At 46.7% G+C, this 18940-nt stretch overlaps 2 protein-coding genes across 3 annotated transcripts in view; one reads left to right on the top strand and one right to left on the bottom strand.

The window, feature by feature from the left end:
* LOC119378935 (leucine-rich repeat and fibronectin type-III domain-containing protein 3) overlaps positions 1 to 18144 on the top strand; it is a 41320-nt gene extending 23176 nt beyond the window's left edge. The window contains exons 2-4 of the mRNA XM_037648031.2: positions 8510 to 9408; positions 13360 to 13522; positions 15509 to 18144. Coding sequence (XP_037503959.1) covers positions 8551 to 9408; positions 13360 to 13522; positions 15509 to 17091 — 2604 coding nt within the window. The 5' untranslated portion in view covers positions 8510 to 8550 and the 3' untranslated portion in view covers positions 17092 to 18144. The remainder of the gene's footprint in view (positions 1 to 8509; positions 9409 to 13359; positions 13523 to 15508) is intronic.
* Positions 1 to 18940, bottom strand: part of LOC119378933 (rab3 GTPase-activating protein catalytic subunit) — a 246529-nt gene that overhangs the window by 184085 nt on the left and 43504 nt on the right. The window lies entirely within an intron of this gene.

Here is an 18940-nt window from a genome sequence, read left to right as displayed (position 1 = left end):
ATCCGACTATATAATATACTGTACTTCGGATGTGTGTCGTCGGCGCGGCTATACGGTGCCGCCACCAGAATTCCCATTTCATTTTTCTAACAATCACAGATAGAACAAACGCACGTATAAAAGTGCGCACACTCGCACAGCAATATATGAACGGGATGCCATAGTCCGCGGTGCAAATAACAGTCCACGTTTACATTCCTCCGTTTACGGTGACAGTTAAACGTACGAGTCCAGCTATGCAGGTCAGCTCGGTCATTCTTCCGGACGGCATTCTTGCAGCGATCAATGTCCGAGGCAGCCGCATCGGAGAGGGACAAAACAAGGCCAGCGAGGAGGGGCGATGCTACGCGCCGTCCACTGCTCATAGCAAAAAAAGAAACAGCCAAGGGCTGAGGCGTCTCAGACAAAAGCCACAAGCTTGCCTCATTACAGACGTTTAGGTGAACAGGATTTCAACGCTTAAAGGGACACTAAAGAGAAACAATGAATCGGTTTAGATCGATAAATTGTGCTCTTAGAACTCTAATGTCGTTAATTTCGCCATCATAGGTTTATTAATATATAGAGGAGAAAATCAAGTTCAAGGTTTCTTTTTGAAATTTCGCGCCGAAATCTCCGCGCGTGACGTCACGAATTTCAAAGTGTATTTAACGTATTTTGACGCCATTGGCTCAACAAAATTACCCCTAACTTGGTAACTTAAGTCTATGGCCCCCTCAGAGGACAATGTACTTCATTTTTACCGATTAGGAGCTACGTACAGTCCCTAGTAGGCGGCGTCAAAACATGTGACGTCACGGCGAATGGTACGGAAACTTCAAGGTGGCGTCGCCACACACATGTTAGTTTTGCGCGTTTTCTCGCTTACTAAGCGCCTTCTCGCAGCAAGCGTGGTGTTTTTGGTATCGTGAAAGAGTACTTTACTAATATGAGAAAAATTGTTTTGCTCTTTAGTGTCCCTTTAACGAAGCATCGCGGTGCAATGCGCACTTTCATCAGTTTCGGAAGCGTATCTGTAACTCTATTCTTCATCTTCCTTTTCCCTCCTGCGCCTCACGGCAGCTATTGGGAGTTTCTTTCTAGGATACTATTTCCACATGCGTGCACGGCGGTATATAGCTACCTTACTCCAACAGTAGCTGTACTTGTTTCCTAAGTTGCATACACCCCTCCCCCTTGGCACACACAAACCCGTGCGCGGATTCACATGAAAAGAGAGAGTTCCCCTAAGAGCCATTCAGAAAATTTTTAAGAAAGGATACATTGCGGCACGAGAGCCTCAACACTCTCCGGCAAAGGATAATAAGGAAGGAAAAATGAAGGGGAAAAAAAGCGGATAACTTCGGCGAGACAGACAATGCACCTTGCAGTGCATACTGTAAATGTACACTAACGCGAGATGCTTCTAAAGTTATCGCTAGCCATTTACATCGCCCTGCTGCTCCTTATAAATAAACGAGGCAAGAAACAGTGCAGTACTACACGTGAGCCTCGGTCTACGCACCCAGCACGAATGTAGCACAAGTGAGACCCTAAAATGCGGAGGAACCGACTCGAACGCTCGCCCGCGAATTGAGATGCGCATCGAAGCACGAGTCGGGAAAACATGGGCGCAATCCGCGGAACACGCTGACACAGATTGAGTATCCACAGAGGGCAGCGCGCCGACATCGAGACGTCGCCGCCGCAGTCGCTCGCCTTAATCCTTGCATTCCTGCGCCTCGCAGCAGCGGTCACGGCTTAAACAACGCAAATTCATTTCAGGCTCTCGTTTGGGCAGGACAAGCAAGATATCACAAAACCCCTCAGGGTATGCACGGAGGAGGAAAGGCGACGCAAGCGTTACGTCCTCCGCGGATGCATCGAGACAAGCCGCGTCTTACGTGTGCCGACCACTCAGCGTTTCCTCGAAACCAGCAGGGCGTGAATGCGAGGCTCGTCATGTTCCAGTGCGCAAGCCTCGCGGAGAGAAGCAAAAAACTACGCGGCCGTGCACCACGGGCCCAAATGGAGTCGCCGCTCCCTCCCGCGGCGGGCTCCCTCGCCGCGGGGCATCGACACTGTGGGTCAAACGAATTAGGCAGCAGCTTCCGCCATTGTTCGCGTACGGCCCCGCGCGGCGGCGGCCGAGATGGCTCTCATTACACGCGGCCCGGCCGATTTCCCAAGAACGCCCCGAAAGGATGCGTCCGGCCGGACGGCCGCTCGGCACACGCGGTGCTCTGCAATGCAACGATGGCCGAGATTTGTTGCGCGCTTTCGACAGTAGCATTCTCCTTATATATGCCGGGAGCATCTGAACCCGCCGAATTTAATTAGCAATTCGTGCAGCTGCGCTTCTTTCTGCCCGACTTGAATAGGCAGTGAAAGATGCCACAACAGATAGATCTCAACCACCCCGGGTAATATCAAACCCGTTTATGCATTACACCCCTTAGAAATGTGGCCGCCACGGCAGGCGTCGAGTAAGTGACCTTTTTGCGCACCGGTGACGGACAACCTCGACGAGTCTAAACCAGACTTTTCTTTTTTTCCTCCAGGTCGCATTTCTAAGTATGCAAGGAGAAAGGCAATCCTCTTGACAGCAAGGTTTAGAGGTCGATTTCATTGCAACACTAATGCCAGGAAAGAACCGCAATTTTTTATGCACTGCAACAGCTCATTCGACGAATGCTTAGTGTAAAAAATAGGAAAACATCGGCGCTCGAGGACTCTTGTACATATATGTGCGTTTGGTACGCGATGGCCTGGCCATCTCTCGTGCGACCCTTCAAAAAAAGTTACTAAACCAACACTTTTGAAGCAATTTATTTCTCGGAAATTTTATCTTTAAGTACAGGCAGGCCCGTAGCCAGGAATTTTTTTCGAGGGGGGGGGGGGGGAGCACTCGCTGAAAACCTCGACTATTTGAGAAAAACACCTACTTTATTTATTTTTGGTAAAAACACCTACTTCACCAAAATTTCGGTGCGGGGCGGCGTTCGGGCCCCTAGCCCCCCCCTCCCCTCCTGGTTACGGGCCTGAGTGCAGGCGTTTCCGCGCTACTAGGATTATAAATTATTAAGCTAGGATTATAAATTATTAAGAGCAAGTACTCGGTTCAACCTTTCAATTATGTTACAATGTGTCATCGCAGTGTTAGCACCATGTTTCTGTGGCAGTGTGGGTCTTGCGCGATGCTCAGCGGAGAGCACATGTTTTGCTTTCTGTGCATGCCTAAGCATTGCATACTTGTGCAAAGCACAGACGACTGCCGTTCTCGAAGCTCGGGAAGTGATATAGCTACTAATACCGATAAAGCTGTTCCTTGTGACGTGCCAATATATGTTTTCGTTGCATGTCCCGTTTGTATGAATTGAAGTCTACTCAGCTGCGGTTCAATGTCGACAAAGTAATGAACGTGAAGCAATGCAATACGCTGCAATGATGCCATCATGCACGCCTAACGCTTACTATCAAGAGAACGCATATATGTGTGCACGCAGTAATAGCGAAAAAGCAAAGCAAAAAGAACTGCTCAATTTATTTGTTAAAAATGTAGTACACGCTTTGTTTCCACGCTAAGAATTCGCGTCCATATCTATGTATATACGAAACTATATGTTTGCAGCGCAGCATCAGCGTACTAACTACTTTCTATCATTTCTATTACACTAGTCAAGGTAATTCGCGTCCCGACCAAGTTGTAACAGCTCAAACGTTTCGGTCATTCTTGAATTGAGACATTACTCTTTTTCTGTAGCTTACAAACAGACACCGAAAAATCGCATCATCATATATAAACGAATAACTGAAAACTGATATATATATATATATATATATATATATATATATATATATATATATATATATATATATATATATATATATATATATATATATATATATATATATATTACACCAGTTTCCCTCTGTGCTGTCCCCCACTGCTACGCCTGCTCGTCTAATTTCTGAACTGTAGCCCGGTACACAGGCGCTGATGCAGCTTCTGTATTTTTTTTTTTTTTCAAGGGGGCGGGGTGGAGGGTCAGGACATCCGGACATACCCCCTGGAACCGCACATGCAGGTACACGACACGTCGCACTCTCGCGGGCAAAGGCGGTCGGGGCGCATTCGCGTTGCGCATTACTTTTTTTTTTTTTTTAAGGCCTCGTCTGGGACAGCTCGGAAAAACCGCAACCATGCCAACCGTCGCATGACGAATGTGTATGGAGATTCACGCCGCCCATCACACCTGCAGACGCCAACAGCGATGTCGCGGCGAAGCGTGTGCCCCAGAGACTCGAAATGCACCACTGATGCAACCACCGCGCCCACTGAGAGGAAAATACTCCCCGCTCTATCCCCGGAAACATGGCCGTGGAACAGGCGGTTCTCGGTCACGCGTGACATCGTCGCCTCGAACTTGTCGGTCGAAAGAAAAAAAACTGCGGTGGCGCACAAGGCTGCACAGCGCCTCCCTCAAGTGTGTATACCTGCGTATTCAGATGAGTTCCGCTCAGAAGAAACAGCACCTTCGTAGGTTGCAAAGCTCCGCGCATTCGATTATGTATCGCAGACGCGATTTCCGATTTCATTTTGAATCATTACGACGAGTCCGCGCCTGCCAAGAGTCGCCAACGCCCGCGGCTCGTTGAGCGGACAGCGAAAGGCTGCATGTCATCGATACCTCCCCACCAACAGTTTTGTCCGTGATTATCGCCCACCAAAATGCTGTTCACGCGCGTGCCGGCGACCGAACGCGCTCGATGGGCTCCTCGGAAGGCGGCGGCATCCGGTGTGTGGTGACCTCCCTGCGGTCGAGCGCACAGGGCCACCAGAGTGCCGCTCCCAAACTAGTTGGCGGCGTCTGAGCCACGCGCTCGCTACTGCCCCTGCCCTGCATTCGCCGCGCAGCGTGCACGCGCGAATACCTCGAATAATGGGGCTCGGGAGGTGACCAAAAGCCGACGACGAGAGTCCAGCTACACGTCGCCTGCGACGTGGGGAACGGCTCGCACCATTGCTGCTGCTGCCGCCGTTCGACCGCGACGAACACCGCAGTTCGAGCGAAGCCGCGCTTTCCAAGTTCCTGCGCAGGCAGGCTAATCGAACCACACTGTTCTGACGCTTCGAAAAAGCGACTCGACATTGCTTAAAGGAACCTTTTTTTCCCCCGTCATGTTGGGGAAACACGAAAATGTCGAGCAAGAATCGCGCATCGAGCAACATGTGACATACATCGCTGCAACACCAAAAAATCGAGACACGAGCCCTGCAATAGAAACCACCTTTAATTCGCTGTTTCCAAATCCAGCTCGATTTCATCAAAGGCACACACGTGGGACACACAAACCACTGAGCACGCACTTGTTAAAAAAGAGCATATACTGAAAACAAAGGCTCGCAAAAGGGCGTCCGTTTGAGTAAAGAACAAAGCTGCACTTGCTCAACGGGTTGAGCCAGCGCGCCTCGTTACGGCTCCGTGCAGTGATTTTACGCGGTTACCGACGGCCCCAAGGGGCCACGCCTACTGCACTCGATTCTGGCTAGAAATCACAGGCGTCGCCTGGGGACGCGGGAAAGCAAATTGGAACTTGGCAGCAAGGGCCTAGCCACTACACTGGGACCGCGCAAAACGCGGTTGCATAATGGTCCCCCGTGCGGCTGCGTTCCACTTCCGTTCCCGGGTTATGTTAAACTACATTTAAAAGGCGGCGAGCGACAGGCAGTAGTGTTCGCGCGAATCTGGCTCCCGCAGAACTTCTCGCGTCCAATGTTGCGCCAGACGACCGAGATGGCTCAACACCGGCGCTTGCCATCGTTTCCATACGCACCGGTAAATAGCGGCGTGCACCCGTAAGCCGACCATCAAGGGTTGCAGGCTGGAGCCTAACAACTTCATCGGACGGCATGCTGCTGCTCCGTATGACAGATTTCGAGAAGCATTACTTACGCTACCCACCAGCGCATTAATCAAGATGAAAGATGGCTTCTCTCTTCCTTTTTCTTCTTTCCGCATAAGCTTGTAAGACAAACCACATACCAACGCATTGCTCACGGCACCAAGCGCCACCCCTGAAGATCTATGTACTTCTGGCTCAAAGCACGGAACGAGCCCCACCTCGAGCCAATGTTTCTACAATCAAACGCGAAGGTCGTGCGCTAGGATGCAATTTGTGAGGCACCTCATTCTGACAGACGCCGGCAACAAAACTCGAACGTGACTGACGACGGCAGCACGAGCCCGGGTATATAGCAGAAACGCGCCAGTAGACTCTTTCAGACGGGCTTCCCGTCCCCACGGAACCGGCTGGTCGCGGCCCATCAATCAATCCACGCGATGTCGCCAAAGCCGCCGCGCCACTCCGCGATGGCAGTGCTTCTCCCTTTCACCGACTGGCTTGTGAATCAGTCAGTGCGAAACGGCGGAACGTGGGCTCCGCGACGTACGGATTCGAAAGCCTATGATGGAACGAACACGTGCACAAGGCAACAACTATTGACAGCCATGTTATGCACGTGCATACTACACGTAACGACACGCGCAACTTAAGCACAAGCAAGTAGACTTAAAATAACCAGCAAGGCCGACTTTTCGAGGATCGAGAAACGTGCTTTAAAAAATAAAAAAGCAAGAAAAAAAAGAAAGCTCACAATATTCATGAACTATAAGGCGTATTTGTCAGATCCCAAACACCGCAAGATTCGTATACTTCATCAAACGACTAACAAATCTGCCCACAAATACTGGTAGGACAACCATTACCAGTGAATTACGGGACGCAGCGTTCACACGTACTGCAGACATATTTGTCCTTGGACGATGGACAGCGGTACTGAAAAAAAAAAAAAAAAAAAACCACCGACAAACTTAGCAGCGAGAAGCTACAACTTGGGCATTCTGATGTGTCAGCGGTCTGTGGAAGACAATTTATTGAAGACCTAGCCGAGTGCTGCATTAATGCGCTAGCGTGGAAAGAAGCAGCACTCGTTTACATATGTGAAGCCGAAAGGCAAAACAGCGCACGGATGTCCCTGTGTATGGTGCAAGGAGTCTGTGCACAGAGGCAGCCGACACGCGTCAGAGTGGCCTCCGCACAAGTTCTTGCTGCTCAAGAAGGAAGTGAGAATGCTAGGCAAGAGTTATTCAATGCCGCAAGCACGATGAGTGTACGTCAGGCACTTCCTTGTCCTTTTAAAGAGGCAGGAGGAGACCGTGAGCGGAAGGCCGCACGGTGCACAAAAGGCAGAGCTCAGTACCGCTGCTAAGATGCCGCCGGTAGGAGTCGTTAGCCCGCGTCCGCGGATCTGTCGACAAAGCTGCGCAGTGACGAGAAAGAACGCCGAACACGCTTTTCACCCAGCGGCTCGCACGAGTCAGCGCGGGCGACCAGGTGCCGCCGCGGAAAGTACGACGCCGGCACCTCAGCGGACTCTCGCTCCGCCTCCTCAGCGCGGGAGGGCTACACAGCGACGGGAGACGATGAACTCGGCAGGGAGGCACAAAGGCGAGCCAAAGACCGCATTCCTGCTCGGTCACACAACGTCGAGTAGCACCGGACATGGCTAGGCACAAACAATTACTAAGCTGCGGAAAAGGACGAGCGTTCAAAGGAGACAGCAAAGCCAGCACAGAAACTGTACATGGATACTTGAAAAAAGAATTCTAAACTTTAGCGTGTTGTGTAAAACAACCAAAATTAGCAAAAACTTTTAAAAAATGCATGATTCATTTAGGTACGCAACACTCCGCTAGCAGGCTTCTGCAAACCGTTTCGAACTGCGCCACTGAAAAGCTCAAGTGGAGCACTCTCGAGCGCGAGATTCGCTCGCGTGTAGAGACTCCATGTTGGGTTTCACGATGCCATAAATCAGCAAGGAGTCTCTCTCGCTTTCTACACGTCACACTGACAACGCGACGTTCTTCAGAGCGCGCTACAAGGATGTGGTGCCAGACCTGATTTTTACACGCTCCTGCTTCAGCTGAAAGGCCAACAGTATTTTCGTCACTGTCAGGTGGTCGAGGCGGAGAGCTAGGATGCCGGGTGGCAGAAGCGCACCGAGGCATTCCAAAACCCGTCCCCGTACATTCTTTTGCGGGCACAGGGGTCAAGGACAGTCGACCCGTGTTGCTATGCGACTCTCGAGACAACGTCGCCTCACAGAGGAAATTTCAATCCCGCCCATCTTCAAAGCGGGCGACCGAGAACGATGGCAGCGACTCCTTACGACATCATCACATCATCACGCTATATGCTGCCCGCCAAGGCGGAATGAAGGCATGGCTGTGGCAGAACGACTAGCAAACATTTAATGCAAACAGAAGCGTTGTGATAGTGGCGTTTCTTTGTTTTTTGTTGTTTTTTCGGCGTCGCGGAAGATTACGCGTGGGCAGCGCAACTGGGCACGTTTTCTGCGTAATCAGTGCAAATGAGGAGGCATTTTGTTTGCGAGTAGAGCGAGCAGTGTATAGAGAAGTGGAAATTATTCACGAGCAGGCGAGTGAACCTATTCCATTCTTTGCAGAGCGCCCGGACACACCACCGGCACCAGAAAGTTGAGCAGCCATGTGGCTGCTGCTGCTGAGCGCCGTGGCTGCGCTACTCGCGCCGCCTGGCGCGCTGGCCAAGTGCCCCTGGTCGCGGGACTTGGTCGACCTACACGCCGACTGCATCTGCGCCTACAGCAGCACGCAGCGCCTTTCCGTCCAGTGCAGCCCCGTGAACTTCGCGCGACTCATGAACGCGCTGCACGCGTCGGCGCAGAACGTGCCCATTGATCTGCTCCACATCAACAACAGCACCGTAGAAGCGCTGCCGGACGGTGCGTTTGCCAAGCTGGACATCCAGTCGCTGCATCTGGCGCGCTGCCAGTTGCGTCAAGTTTCCGAGCGAGCGCTACAGGGCCTCGAGAACAGCCTGGCCAGCCTCAGCTTGCCCGACAATCGGCTCGAGGAGGTTCCCGTGGCGGCGCTGCGACGCCTGGCTTCGCTCCGCCAGCTGGACCTGTCCAGCAACGCCATCCGGCATGTACCCGACGGGGCATTCAGCGGCCTGCCTCTGAATACGCTAAAGCTGGCCGACAACGAGTTGAACATCGCGGACGACGCATTTGCCGGCCTCCAGGACTCGCTCAAGAACCTCAACCTCAAGGGCACCGGCCAGGAGCGCGTGCCGCGCGCCGCCAGCCAGCTGACCTCGCTTGCCTTCCTGGACCTGGCGCAGAACAAGATTGCAAGCCTGGCACCCGAGGACCTCAGCGGCATGCACACGCTCACCGCGCTCAACCTGGAGCGCAACCGCATCGTCAAGATCGATGCAGACGCATTCGCCGGCATCAACGACACTCTCAGTTCACTCTCGCTGCTCAACAACCTCCTCGTCGAGTTCCCCGGCCAGGCACTCGCCACGCTCACCGAACTTCGGGTAAGCTGCATGAACATCGGCATATAGATGGTGCGTGTGCCTCATCACAACACGTTGTCAGTGGGCAAAATGGTGGCAATAACAAGTGAACATATAGCAATTCCAACGGACAATAATTGTAGAAAAGCAAAGAACGGAAAGACAAGGTTCTCTATTTCCTGGCACGATAATTATATGCTCCAGATCACAGAAATTTGAGGAAAACGCGTCGTAGGATGGCAGAGCGAATGCTGCTACCTACACGAGAAATACCTGCACACTGCAAGGCATGGTCACAATTGAAATAACACTTGACCAGTACTTTCTAATTTCAATGGAAGTGCGAAAGTAGTGGCCGCAGGCGGGAAAGTCCTACCGCCCAATGCTTACCGTGAATTTTAAATCGCAATCAACCATATCTGTTCATTCTAAAAAGGCAGGGCGTGCAAACACGGACACAAAAAAGAAGTCAGGACACCACAAACGCAGTTCGGCGTTTGTGGTGTCCTGACTTCTTTCTTGTGTCCGTGTTTGCACGCCCTGCCTTTTTAGAATGAATACTTACCAACTAGCTCAGCTCTCTGTAATTCTAAACCATATCTGCTAACATTTATTGCAACACTTGACCGATGACACAGATTTTCAATAATACTGTGTGCTTCAGCGATGAATGCCTGCGATGAATAAATGTACGGAATCTGAAACGAAACTATACCGCTTGATTGCAAAGGTACATAGTAAAGGCGGACATTAGAAAGTGTGCGATAGTCTTCAATAAACTGTTTGAAGACAAGGTCTTTTTTCCCAGACTTTACACGGGTTTGGTGTACGTGCGATCTCGGTATGCACAGTCGGCCACAAAATAATGTGGACCACACGAGGCCGTGTCAAAGCGGTCGCGTCTGCGTCATCTACTGGTGACGAGACGCGACGACCGCTTGGTGTCGAGATCCTTGCATGTGTGAATGCGCGGCTTTTTGCGCTCGCAGGCATTTCAGGTCATCGCTTCCACTAGCGACTCGCATACGATCACCATCTTGGCGCTAGAGGCCGTCGCGGCAGCGATTGCCGTATTTCCGTAAGCAGTAGCGTCTTTCACTTTGCAATAATATTCGGCTACGGTGGTCGCGTCAGGATCGTGATAATCTGTGAGCAGCCGGTGGAAGCGATCAATGGCATGCCTACAAACGTAGACAGCCACGCATTTGCCAAAGCAAGGCTCTCGAAAGCAGGTGACTCGCCGAGGCGGCGCAGACGACCATTTCGGCACGCTCTTGCGTGGTCCACATTATTCTACGACCAACCGCACGTAATCGGCATGTCACAAAAAGAGTCATTTCGCGGCTTTGCAAAGTTTATGGAGAGTTGAAAAAGGTACCAAATGATAGGTGTCCGTGAAGCCAAAGGCGCGGGAATATTCGCGAAGTAAGGAATGAATGGAAGTCGAAATGAAAGGCACAAGGCAGGGAGATCAACCGCCGAAAAACGCTGAGATTCAAAGCGAATGGAAGCATGAACTGGCCAGCAGCAGCCGACATCGGAAGAGCCAAGTATGGTGCAATGGGTTTCCCCCAGCAGTTAATTAGTGAAAAGTTAATTGCACTACTTGCATAAGTGCGAAAATCGCTATTATAACATTTCGCATCGCATTCAAGAACATCGCGCTAAAAGATTTCGGGCCGTTACATCATTCCTAATTACTTTTGTGCATTTCAATTTCGTGGCGTGAAGCGAGAAGGTGCACCTCGCGCGCGTGCCACAACAGCGTGCGCTTGCTTCGAATCTTTTTTTTTTTTCGCTTATGCGCCACGAATTGAAAACGCAGCAAAGTAATTATGTACCGGCTAGAAATATTTTAGCATGATGTTCTTGAATGCGACGACGAATTAGACTTCCGAAATTGTGGAAGTAATTATTAATTATTCATGCGATTCTTTTTTTCCGATTATCTAAGAGGTGACAACAACAAAATACCACTATGCACGAGGCTACTACAAGCAAAACGCTGTTGGCGGCATCTTCGTACACATATTGCATTACACTGTCTTTTTATTATTATTAAGCTTGGCCCGAGATGAGACACAATTTGTAAACTACAATATTCAAAGAAATTAGTTAAAAAGGAAATTAGTCAAAGTTTATTAATTCAGTACTTTGATTTCTTGTGCAAGTAATTTCTACCGCTTCGGGCAATTCAACTGAAGAATTAGAACTGCACTATTGGCACAGGTTATTTCTAGATGTTAAACACAGTAATTACCTTGCGAAGATGGCTATACCAAACATGCACCAGGCCTCAGATGAAATTCCAGTAAGACTTCCATTTTGTTCATCATTTTCTGCTGTTATATAAAGGCAAAAGCTTCAAGTGCCTCATCAGACACTGGCCTTGAAAAATGCAGCGTGCAGCACAAAAGCTGACGTGACCTTAATAACGATTATATGATAAAAGTAAGGGCTCTAGACGGAATTGAATTCAACGTATTCTGCATGGCAGTCAAGTCTTCTAACCACAGAGCCACACCAGTGCAAGCGCTGGCCCTATACAGCCATCAGGTCGGGCAAGGAGACACATTAAAGGGACACTAAAGAGAAACAATGAATTGGTTTAGATTGATAAAGTGTGCTTGGAGAACTCTTGTGTAGTTTATTTCACCACCATAGGTTTATTATTAGAGGAGAAAACCAAGTTCAAAGTTTCATTTTTAAATTTCGCGCCGAACTTTGTAATTCGTGACGTAAAAGGTTTCTAAGAGCATTTAACGTATTTTGGCTCCACTGGCTCGACGAAATTTCCACAAACTCGTTTTTTTCAAGTCTCTGGCCCCCTCAGAGGACAATGTACTTCGATTTAACCGATTAGGAACTACGCAGGCCCAAGCAGGCGCCGTCAAAAATATGTGACGTCACGGCAAATGGTACGGGAATTCTAAGGTGGCGTCGCCACCTGTATTTTATTTTTGCACGTTTTCTCGCTTATTAAACGTCTTCTCGCAGCAAGCGTGGTGTTTTTGGTATCGTGGAAGACTACTTTACTAATGCCAGAAAAATCATTTTGCTCTTTAGTGTCCCTTTAAGAGATGTAATTGTGTTGCAGAAGTGTAGAATTGCACCAGGCGTCACACCATGCGAATTGCATAATGTGTGGGCCGTTGGAAGCTGCCAACCCATCACAAAGGGCTGAGCTATAATTCATCATCATCAGCCACACCACCAACAAAGACGCTGGGCTTGAAAATGTGACGTGCGGTACAACAACTCACGCAACCTTTCAAACTCCGATGACGATGATGATAGCTTTCACATTCAAGTCATCTTAGGCATAGAATAACAGAGAGCTGAGCTAGTCGCTAAGTATTCATTCTAAAAAGACAGGACTTCTTTCTTGTGTCCATGTTTGCACGCCCTGTTTTTTTAGAATGGACATCTTAGGCAAATTCGTATGGGGCCCTGTGAATTTATTTTTGTATCGGATCCTACTGATTTCCTCTTTGAAAATACTATATATCGCCACCTATTTTGTGTATGTATGCATGTATGTATTATGTATGTATGTATGTATGTATGTATGTATGTATGTATGTATGTATGTATGTATGTATGTATGTATGTATGTATGCATGCATGCATGTATTTATGTATGTATGTATGTATGTATGTGTGTATGTATGCATGCATGCATGCATGTATTTATGTATGTATTGTTTCTTGGGCGAGTTGGAAATTCATACTTGGAAGGGTAGCGCTACCCTTCCAAGGGTCTGTGTCCACTAGTGCTACCCTTCCAAGTATGTATGTATGTATGTATGTATGTATGTATGTATGTATGTATGTATGTATGTATGTATGTATGTATGCACATGTCATGATGCAGAAGACCCATACAGTAAAGGAAGTACTTATATGAAGTGAGACTCGGCCATTTTTTCTGTCAACAAATATAACGACCAATATCTTTGAATCTGCTTACAGGTCCTTGACCTGGGGTTTAATGGGATTCGGAACCTACCAGATGATGCCTTTGCAAACAACCCTTTCCTCACACTCCTGGCACTCGATGGAAATCCCATGGCAACAATACCACTAGAACCTTTCCGACACCTCAACACTACTCTCAGGGGAATCAGTATTGGAGGTAAGTAGTCATACTGAACAATGTATACATATCGTGTCTCTGTATGTAACAGTCGAATGTAACAGATCAGCTCTATATTACATGAGCTTATCTGAACTGAATGTTTTACACTTACTGAAACATGTTCAGTAACTTGCATGGCACAATCTAAAAGTAACCTTGTATATCACCTAGGAATTTTGTACTGTGAATGTGCACGAACATTCCAGTAGTTTAATGCACGCGTGCACTGGGTTAGTGAAATAAATACATAATCTTTGTACAACTGCTATGTAGACAAATTCATCTCCAAGGAATCTACATACTATTGAATATTGTTGAATGTGCATTGGAAGAAAGAAAAGAAAGATATGTGAGCACGAGAGGAGAGCTCACGCAAGGTGTGCCGAAACGAACGTTTGCCTAGCATGGATGTGTTTTGTTATCTGAGTCATTAAACCTTTGTTCGTTTGTATTCTACTGGCGAAGACACCTTTATTCAACACCTACGTTATATAAAAATTACTGTAGCAAAGAATGCAAGAATATTTGAGCAATTTAAAATTTTGGTGGCATGCTAACTAGGTAAACTGTATCATTACCTAAGGAGACCTGTATTTTAAATTTCCACCATTCACCATAAGTGGTACATACCTGCCATGCCAAAAGACAGCTGTACAATGCTCTCAAGACTATGAGCCACATTATCAAAAGAGGGAAGCCAACATGCATTTGCATTAAGACAAAAATGATAAAATCTTGTCTGGTCAAGAAGAATCGTGAAAAAAATCTTGATTGTGAAGTTCATTGCGAACAAAGCTCTTGTATAGGGAGCTAAATTGTCAAAGTCAAAATTTTCTTCATTTTTCCCGGTATCTGTTTTGTCCTCATCTTACACTGGTATTGTGCCTCTTTGTGCCGTATAAATACGTCTTCCTTCAGCAAATAAGGAACGCTAACACCATTCACTTTAAGAACTTTCCGTATGAAATGTCATGGTGAATGTTCAGCAGCATAATCAAATGAGGGACAAAGCAACATACTTGGGTGCTGACATTCAGGTACTTCATTCATAAAGATGCACAAGACGTATGCCACAAAACAGGCATATGAAAATAAAGGAAGAACAAGATGCAAGAATTTCATACGTGTAGTTGCTAAATAATCAGGGCTGTTTTCTTTTATCTAAACGTGAACACCCACAAGTCAACTCTGTTTGTTACTGCCGTGCTCACAACTGCATCATTCAGTTAAGGTATTTCCTCTGCTTTGGTTATTATTTTAACCATATTGTTAAATAAGCATCTAAGTACGGCTGTATTGTCCAAATGTCATGCGAACCTTCAATTTCGTCATTGTACTGTCCAAATGGCTAGAAACAGCTTTGGCAATGTACGGCTGTTCATTCATTCTTCATCTGTTTGACTATTCCACGATAGAAAACTAATTAGTACCCTGCCAACAAGCCACAACAAAAATTAATTTGCCAATTATATCTATCAACCTTTCCACAGATCCAATTGTCCCTAACACTCAGCAAAAGCTACAGTTGCTTTACAGTGTTGTCTCAGCCACAAGGCAAGGTTGCAAGGCTAAATCATTTCCAGACAAAAAGCATGCCCAGCTGATTTACCTATGCACAAAACCCACATACAGGAAAGGGCCTTATAAAAGCAACCTATATATAGGAACCAGAGAACTTATGTAAAGCACATCCTTGTCCAATCAAAAATGCCAACAAAAAAATCACATCTAATTCACATTTTGAACGGGCTAGTATTCCCCATGGGATGTGCGAGATACAAGCCAACTTGTAGTTTAAGTTCATTAGAGGGAATCTTGATTTAATGATAATAGAGAAACATGCACAAAATGTATTTTTTTCTCTTCAACACTTTCTCAGAGTAAACATGTTATGGCCTTCGTGCTACAACACAAATAAGATGAGGGTGACAAAAATTTCAATAATGTCTACTTCTTGACACCATTTTCTTTATAACTTTCCAGGACCCTACCTCGAGTGTGACTGCAGGATAAGGTGGATTGCAGAGTGGATTGCAAACAAAGACCTCCAAGTAACAAGTCGTGAACGAAACCCTCAATACTGTGGAAAACCTGACCACCTCAAGCGACGCACATTTGCAAAAATTGAGCCTTCAGAGTTTATATGCAATGTTTCAACTACAACAACACCACCTCCAACAACAACTATAACGACGACAACAACAGTTCCTACGTCAACTACCGAAAATGAGCCCGTGATGCCAACCACCACAAGACCTCCTACGACACCAAGCACCACAATAATGATGACAACTACTACCACTACTAGTACTACGATGACACCTTCAGTGGAGCCAGCAATAACTACAACTACAGCTCCTGAACCAACAAGTGTTCACATCAATGAACTGGTTGTTGCAGAAACCACCACCTTCAAGGAGCCATTTGTATCATTGAGTGAGTCAGCAGCTGATGTCGTCACATATGCTCCAGAGCAAACTGATGCACCAGCACCATCTCAAAGACAGGCCAGCAACAAACATGTTCGTCCACTACTATCATCCCCAAGGAATCAAGACACTCAGGCACCATCCAGCAAAGTTCTGTTAGTTCCATATATTGTGAATGCTCAAAGAAAAGATTCGGCAGTCACTATTGAATGGCAAAGTGATGGCGAGTCTCCTTTAGGTTTCCAAGTAGTTTACCGATTATTCGGAGAAAAGATTTATCGCCATGGCCCTACACTCCGGCCAGAACAGAGGAAGTACACAATGCAAAATCTGCCTACAAATGAGTGTCTTGTGGTGTGCATTGTAAACCTGCAAGATGCGCAAGACATCGGTATAGATGACATCCTACCATCCCGGTGCAAGGAGCTCAAGCTAGAGCGCTACGTAATTGCCCATTTAGACAAAATCATAATTGCGTCCTCAGCAGCTGTGTGTGGCATCATCATACTTGCTGTCATCATCTTTCTCTGTTGCTGGCGGAAAAAGCAAAGTCGTAGCAGTGATACCAAATCTCGCCTGCCATTGCCAACATCTACTGTGCACCCAACCATCAAGCCAACAGATGAGTGGGAGACTGTCTCCATGTACAGCAGCCGGAGCATTCCTCGGGCACGCATGTACCACATGGACAATGCCAATGGATCTGTAAACCAGAGCTTTGTCATGGATGACAACCGCTCCCACATTTCCCATTTCTCGCACATGCCCAATGGCTACTCCTCAAAGGCCCGCTCTACAGCTGACGGCCAGTCTCACAGGTCCTATTCTCAAATGTCCAACAAGTATCGTGGCCTTGGCAACCCAGAAGTTCGCAAGTCACAGCAGTCCTTATCAGCTTTGTCGGGAGCTCATTCTTTTCTCGATGCTCACGCAGGGCCACCAACGCGACCACTTGCGAATGGCAAAAAGAGAGTGCTGCACAACGGCCGGCTTGCATCGGCCAGTTCCATGCACTCACTTAATGAGTATGACTCAGACTGGAATGCCCGGACAGAAAACTGGAAAGACAATGAAGTGGACATATACGTAGGACAGAGTCACGTGGCACCTTCCCACAGCAAGTACCACCACCGGTAGGACACTTGCCCCAACTCGTTGTGCAGCTATGGCATCAGAGTGCTCACACATCACCACTAGTGCAAGGTGTCTATGTCAGCGTGCAAGCATGGTTTTCTGCCATGCTAGACAGCACTTGTCTTTTGTGGTGCTCCATAATGGCTGTTCATTGCAACCGCAAGTTTTCTGCCTGTATGAAATGTTGTCAGTGAAGTGCCAAAAACAGGAGTATCGCTGAGGAACTTCTGCAACTGTGCTCTGCGCTACGTGGCTGAACTATCAGAGTGCTCGAGACTTTTTGTTGTTTAGTGTAAAGCTATAGTGAACTCAGGAGTGCAGACATGCACAACCTACTATGTTCACACTGCAGAGCAGTATGTTCAAAAAGGACTATGCTTTATGCATTATACAAATAGAAACACTGTTTAGTGCTGCCATTGCCTTGTGACTCACCCACAACACAAGTGAGAAAAGTTGAAAAAGGAAATGTTTATAATGCATTCTTTACATGTTTCTTTACGCAGAGTTGTCTGAAGAGCCAGAGAAGGAGATAAGTCACATTTACTAAAAAGATTCACAAACTGTCAATTTTATCATACAGTCACTGAAACTTTTCTATGTTGTTGATAAGCCAATAGAGATTATGGACAGGAACAATCATAAGTAGTGTTCTGAAATACTACACGTATTTTCAAGATTCAAACGGCTGTCAACCGAACAATCCCTTCCTCTTATGCCAGTCTGAATCATTAATTCAAATATGAAGAAATACAATGGTAGATTGTAGAGATACATGCTGAAATAACACATATCATAATTGCATATATGTACAGCTGTGTGTTGCAAATGCAGATAGCTAGTTAATACTCTTACGGTGATTATTTTGTACCAATCAGTGCTTTTATCATGCATTTTCATTTATAAAAAATCTCATTGTTCATCCTGTACAGAGTGTCTGGTGCCTGAACAATATACTTTTCCAACACAGTTGAAAAGGTTTCTTTGCTCTCATGGGGACAGTGCAAAGTAAGCACTTTTATGGATGTTACCACCTTTTATGAAATGTACTTCAGGGAGAATCTATGCAAGTAGCCCTGATCAATTATGAAAAAAAAATGAAAAAAAAACTACCGTCAAATGTTGCCAATTTTGTCCAGTTCCCTGCACTTGCCACATTGAAATTTCTTAAATCACTAGCAATGCTTTTTGTGTTCAGTGGCTGAAATTAGCATGAAAACTATTCAAAATTTGTCAAATGCCAAACGAATGCCTTTACTCTATCAAATGATAGGTCAACAAATGTAAAACTGCTAGCAAGACAGAATTTGCTTATTGTTCATGCCAGTCTGATCAGAGGAAAAACATTGTTAGTAGTGAAGCAGAAGTGCCATGAAGTCAAGTCACACATGGCATTTCTAAAACATGTTGTAGCACTTCTTTATTGATTATGCTTTTTTGGGAAGGTTTAATCCTAGGAACCCTGTAGTTCTTGGTGTGAAAATGATTAGTTTCAAAACAAAGCTTGAAGAAAGCTTCAACAACCCAAAAAGCCATTGTTAACAAAAGTCTAAGAGGAAAAGACAAATGTGAAAGATACAATCGAGCTTATCACAACATTTTGATGTACGCAAGATGATAATAGGATGAGAACAGCATGGAGAAACCCATCATAGACAAAAAAGCCATAAAATGCCAAGCAAAGGCAAGAGCATACAACTTGCTTAAGAAATTACTTGCTTAGCTGTCTGAAGCATTTTATCAGCTTTTCAAGTGAGCCAACCTCACTTGGGAAAAAAAAATGCAATGCCATTATATTCTCTTTTGATTTCTCAGCTATGCCACCAGAACTTTGTGCTCTGTAAATAAATTC

This window comes from Rhipicephalus sanguineus, chromosome 1 (assembly GCF_013339695.2).
Source record: "Rhipicephalus sanguineus isolate Rsan-2018 chromosome 1, BIME_Rsan_1.4, whole genome shotgun sequence".
Classification (NCBI taxonomy): Eukaryota; Metazoa; Arthropoda; class Arachnida; order Ixodida; family Ixodidae; genus Rhipicephalus; species Rhipicephalus sanguineus.
The sequence above is the reverse complement of the archived record's forward strand: the minus strand, read 5'-3'. Positions and strand labels throughout refer to the sequence as shown.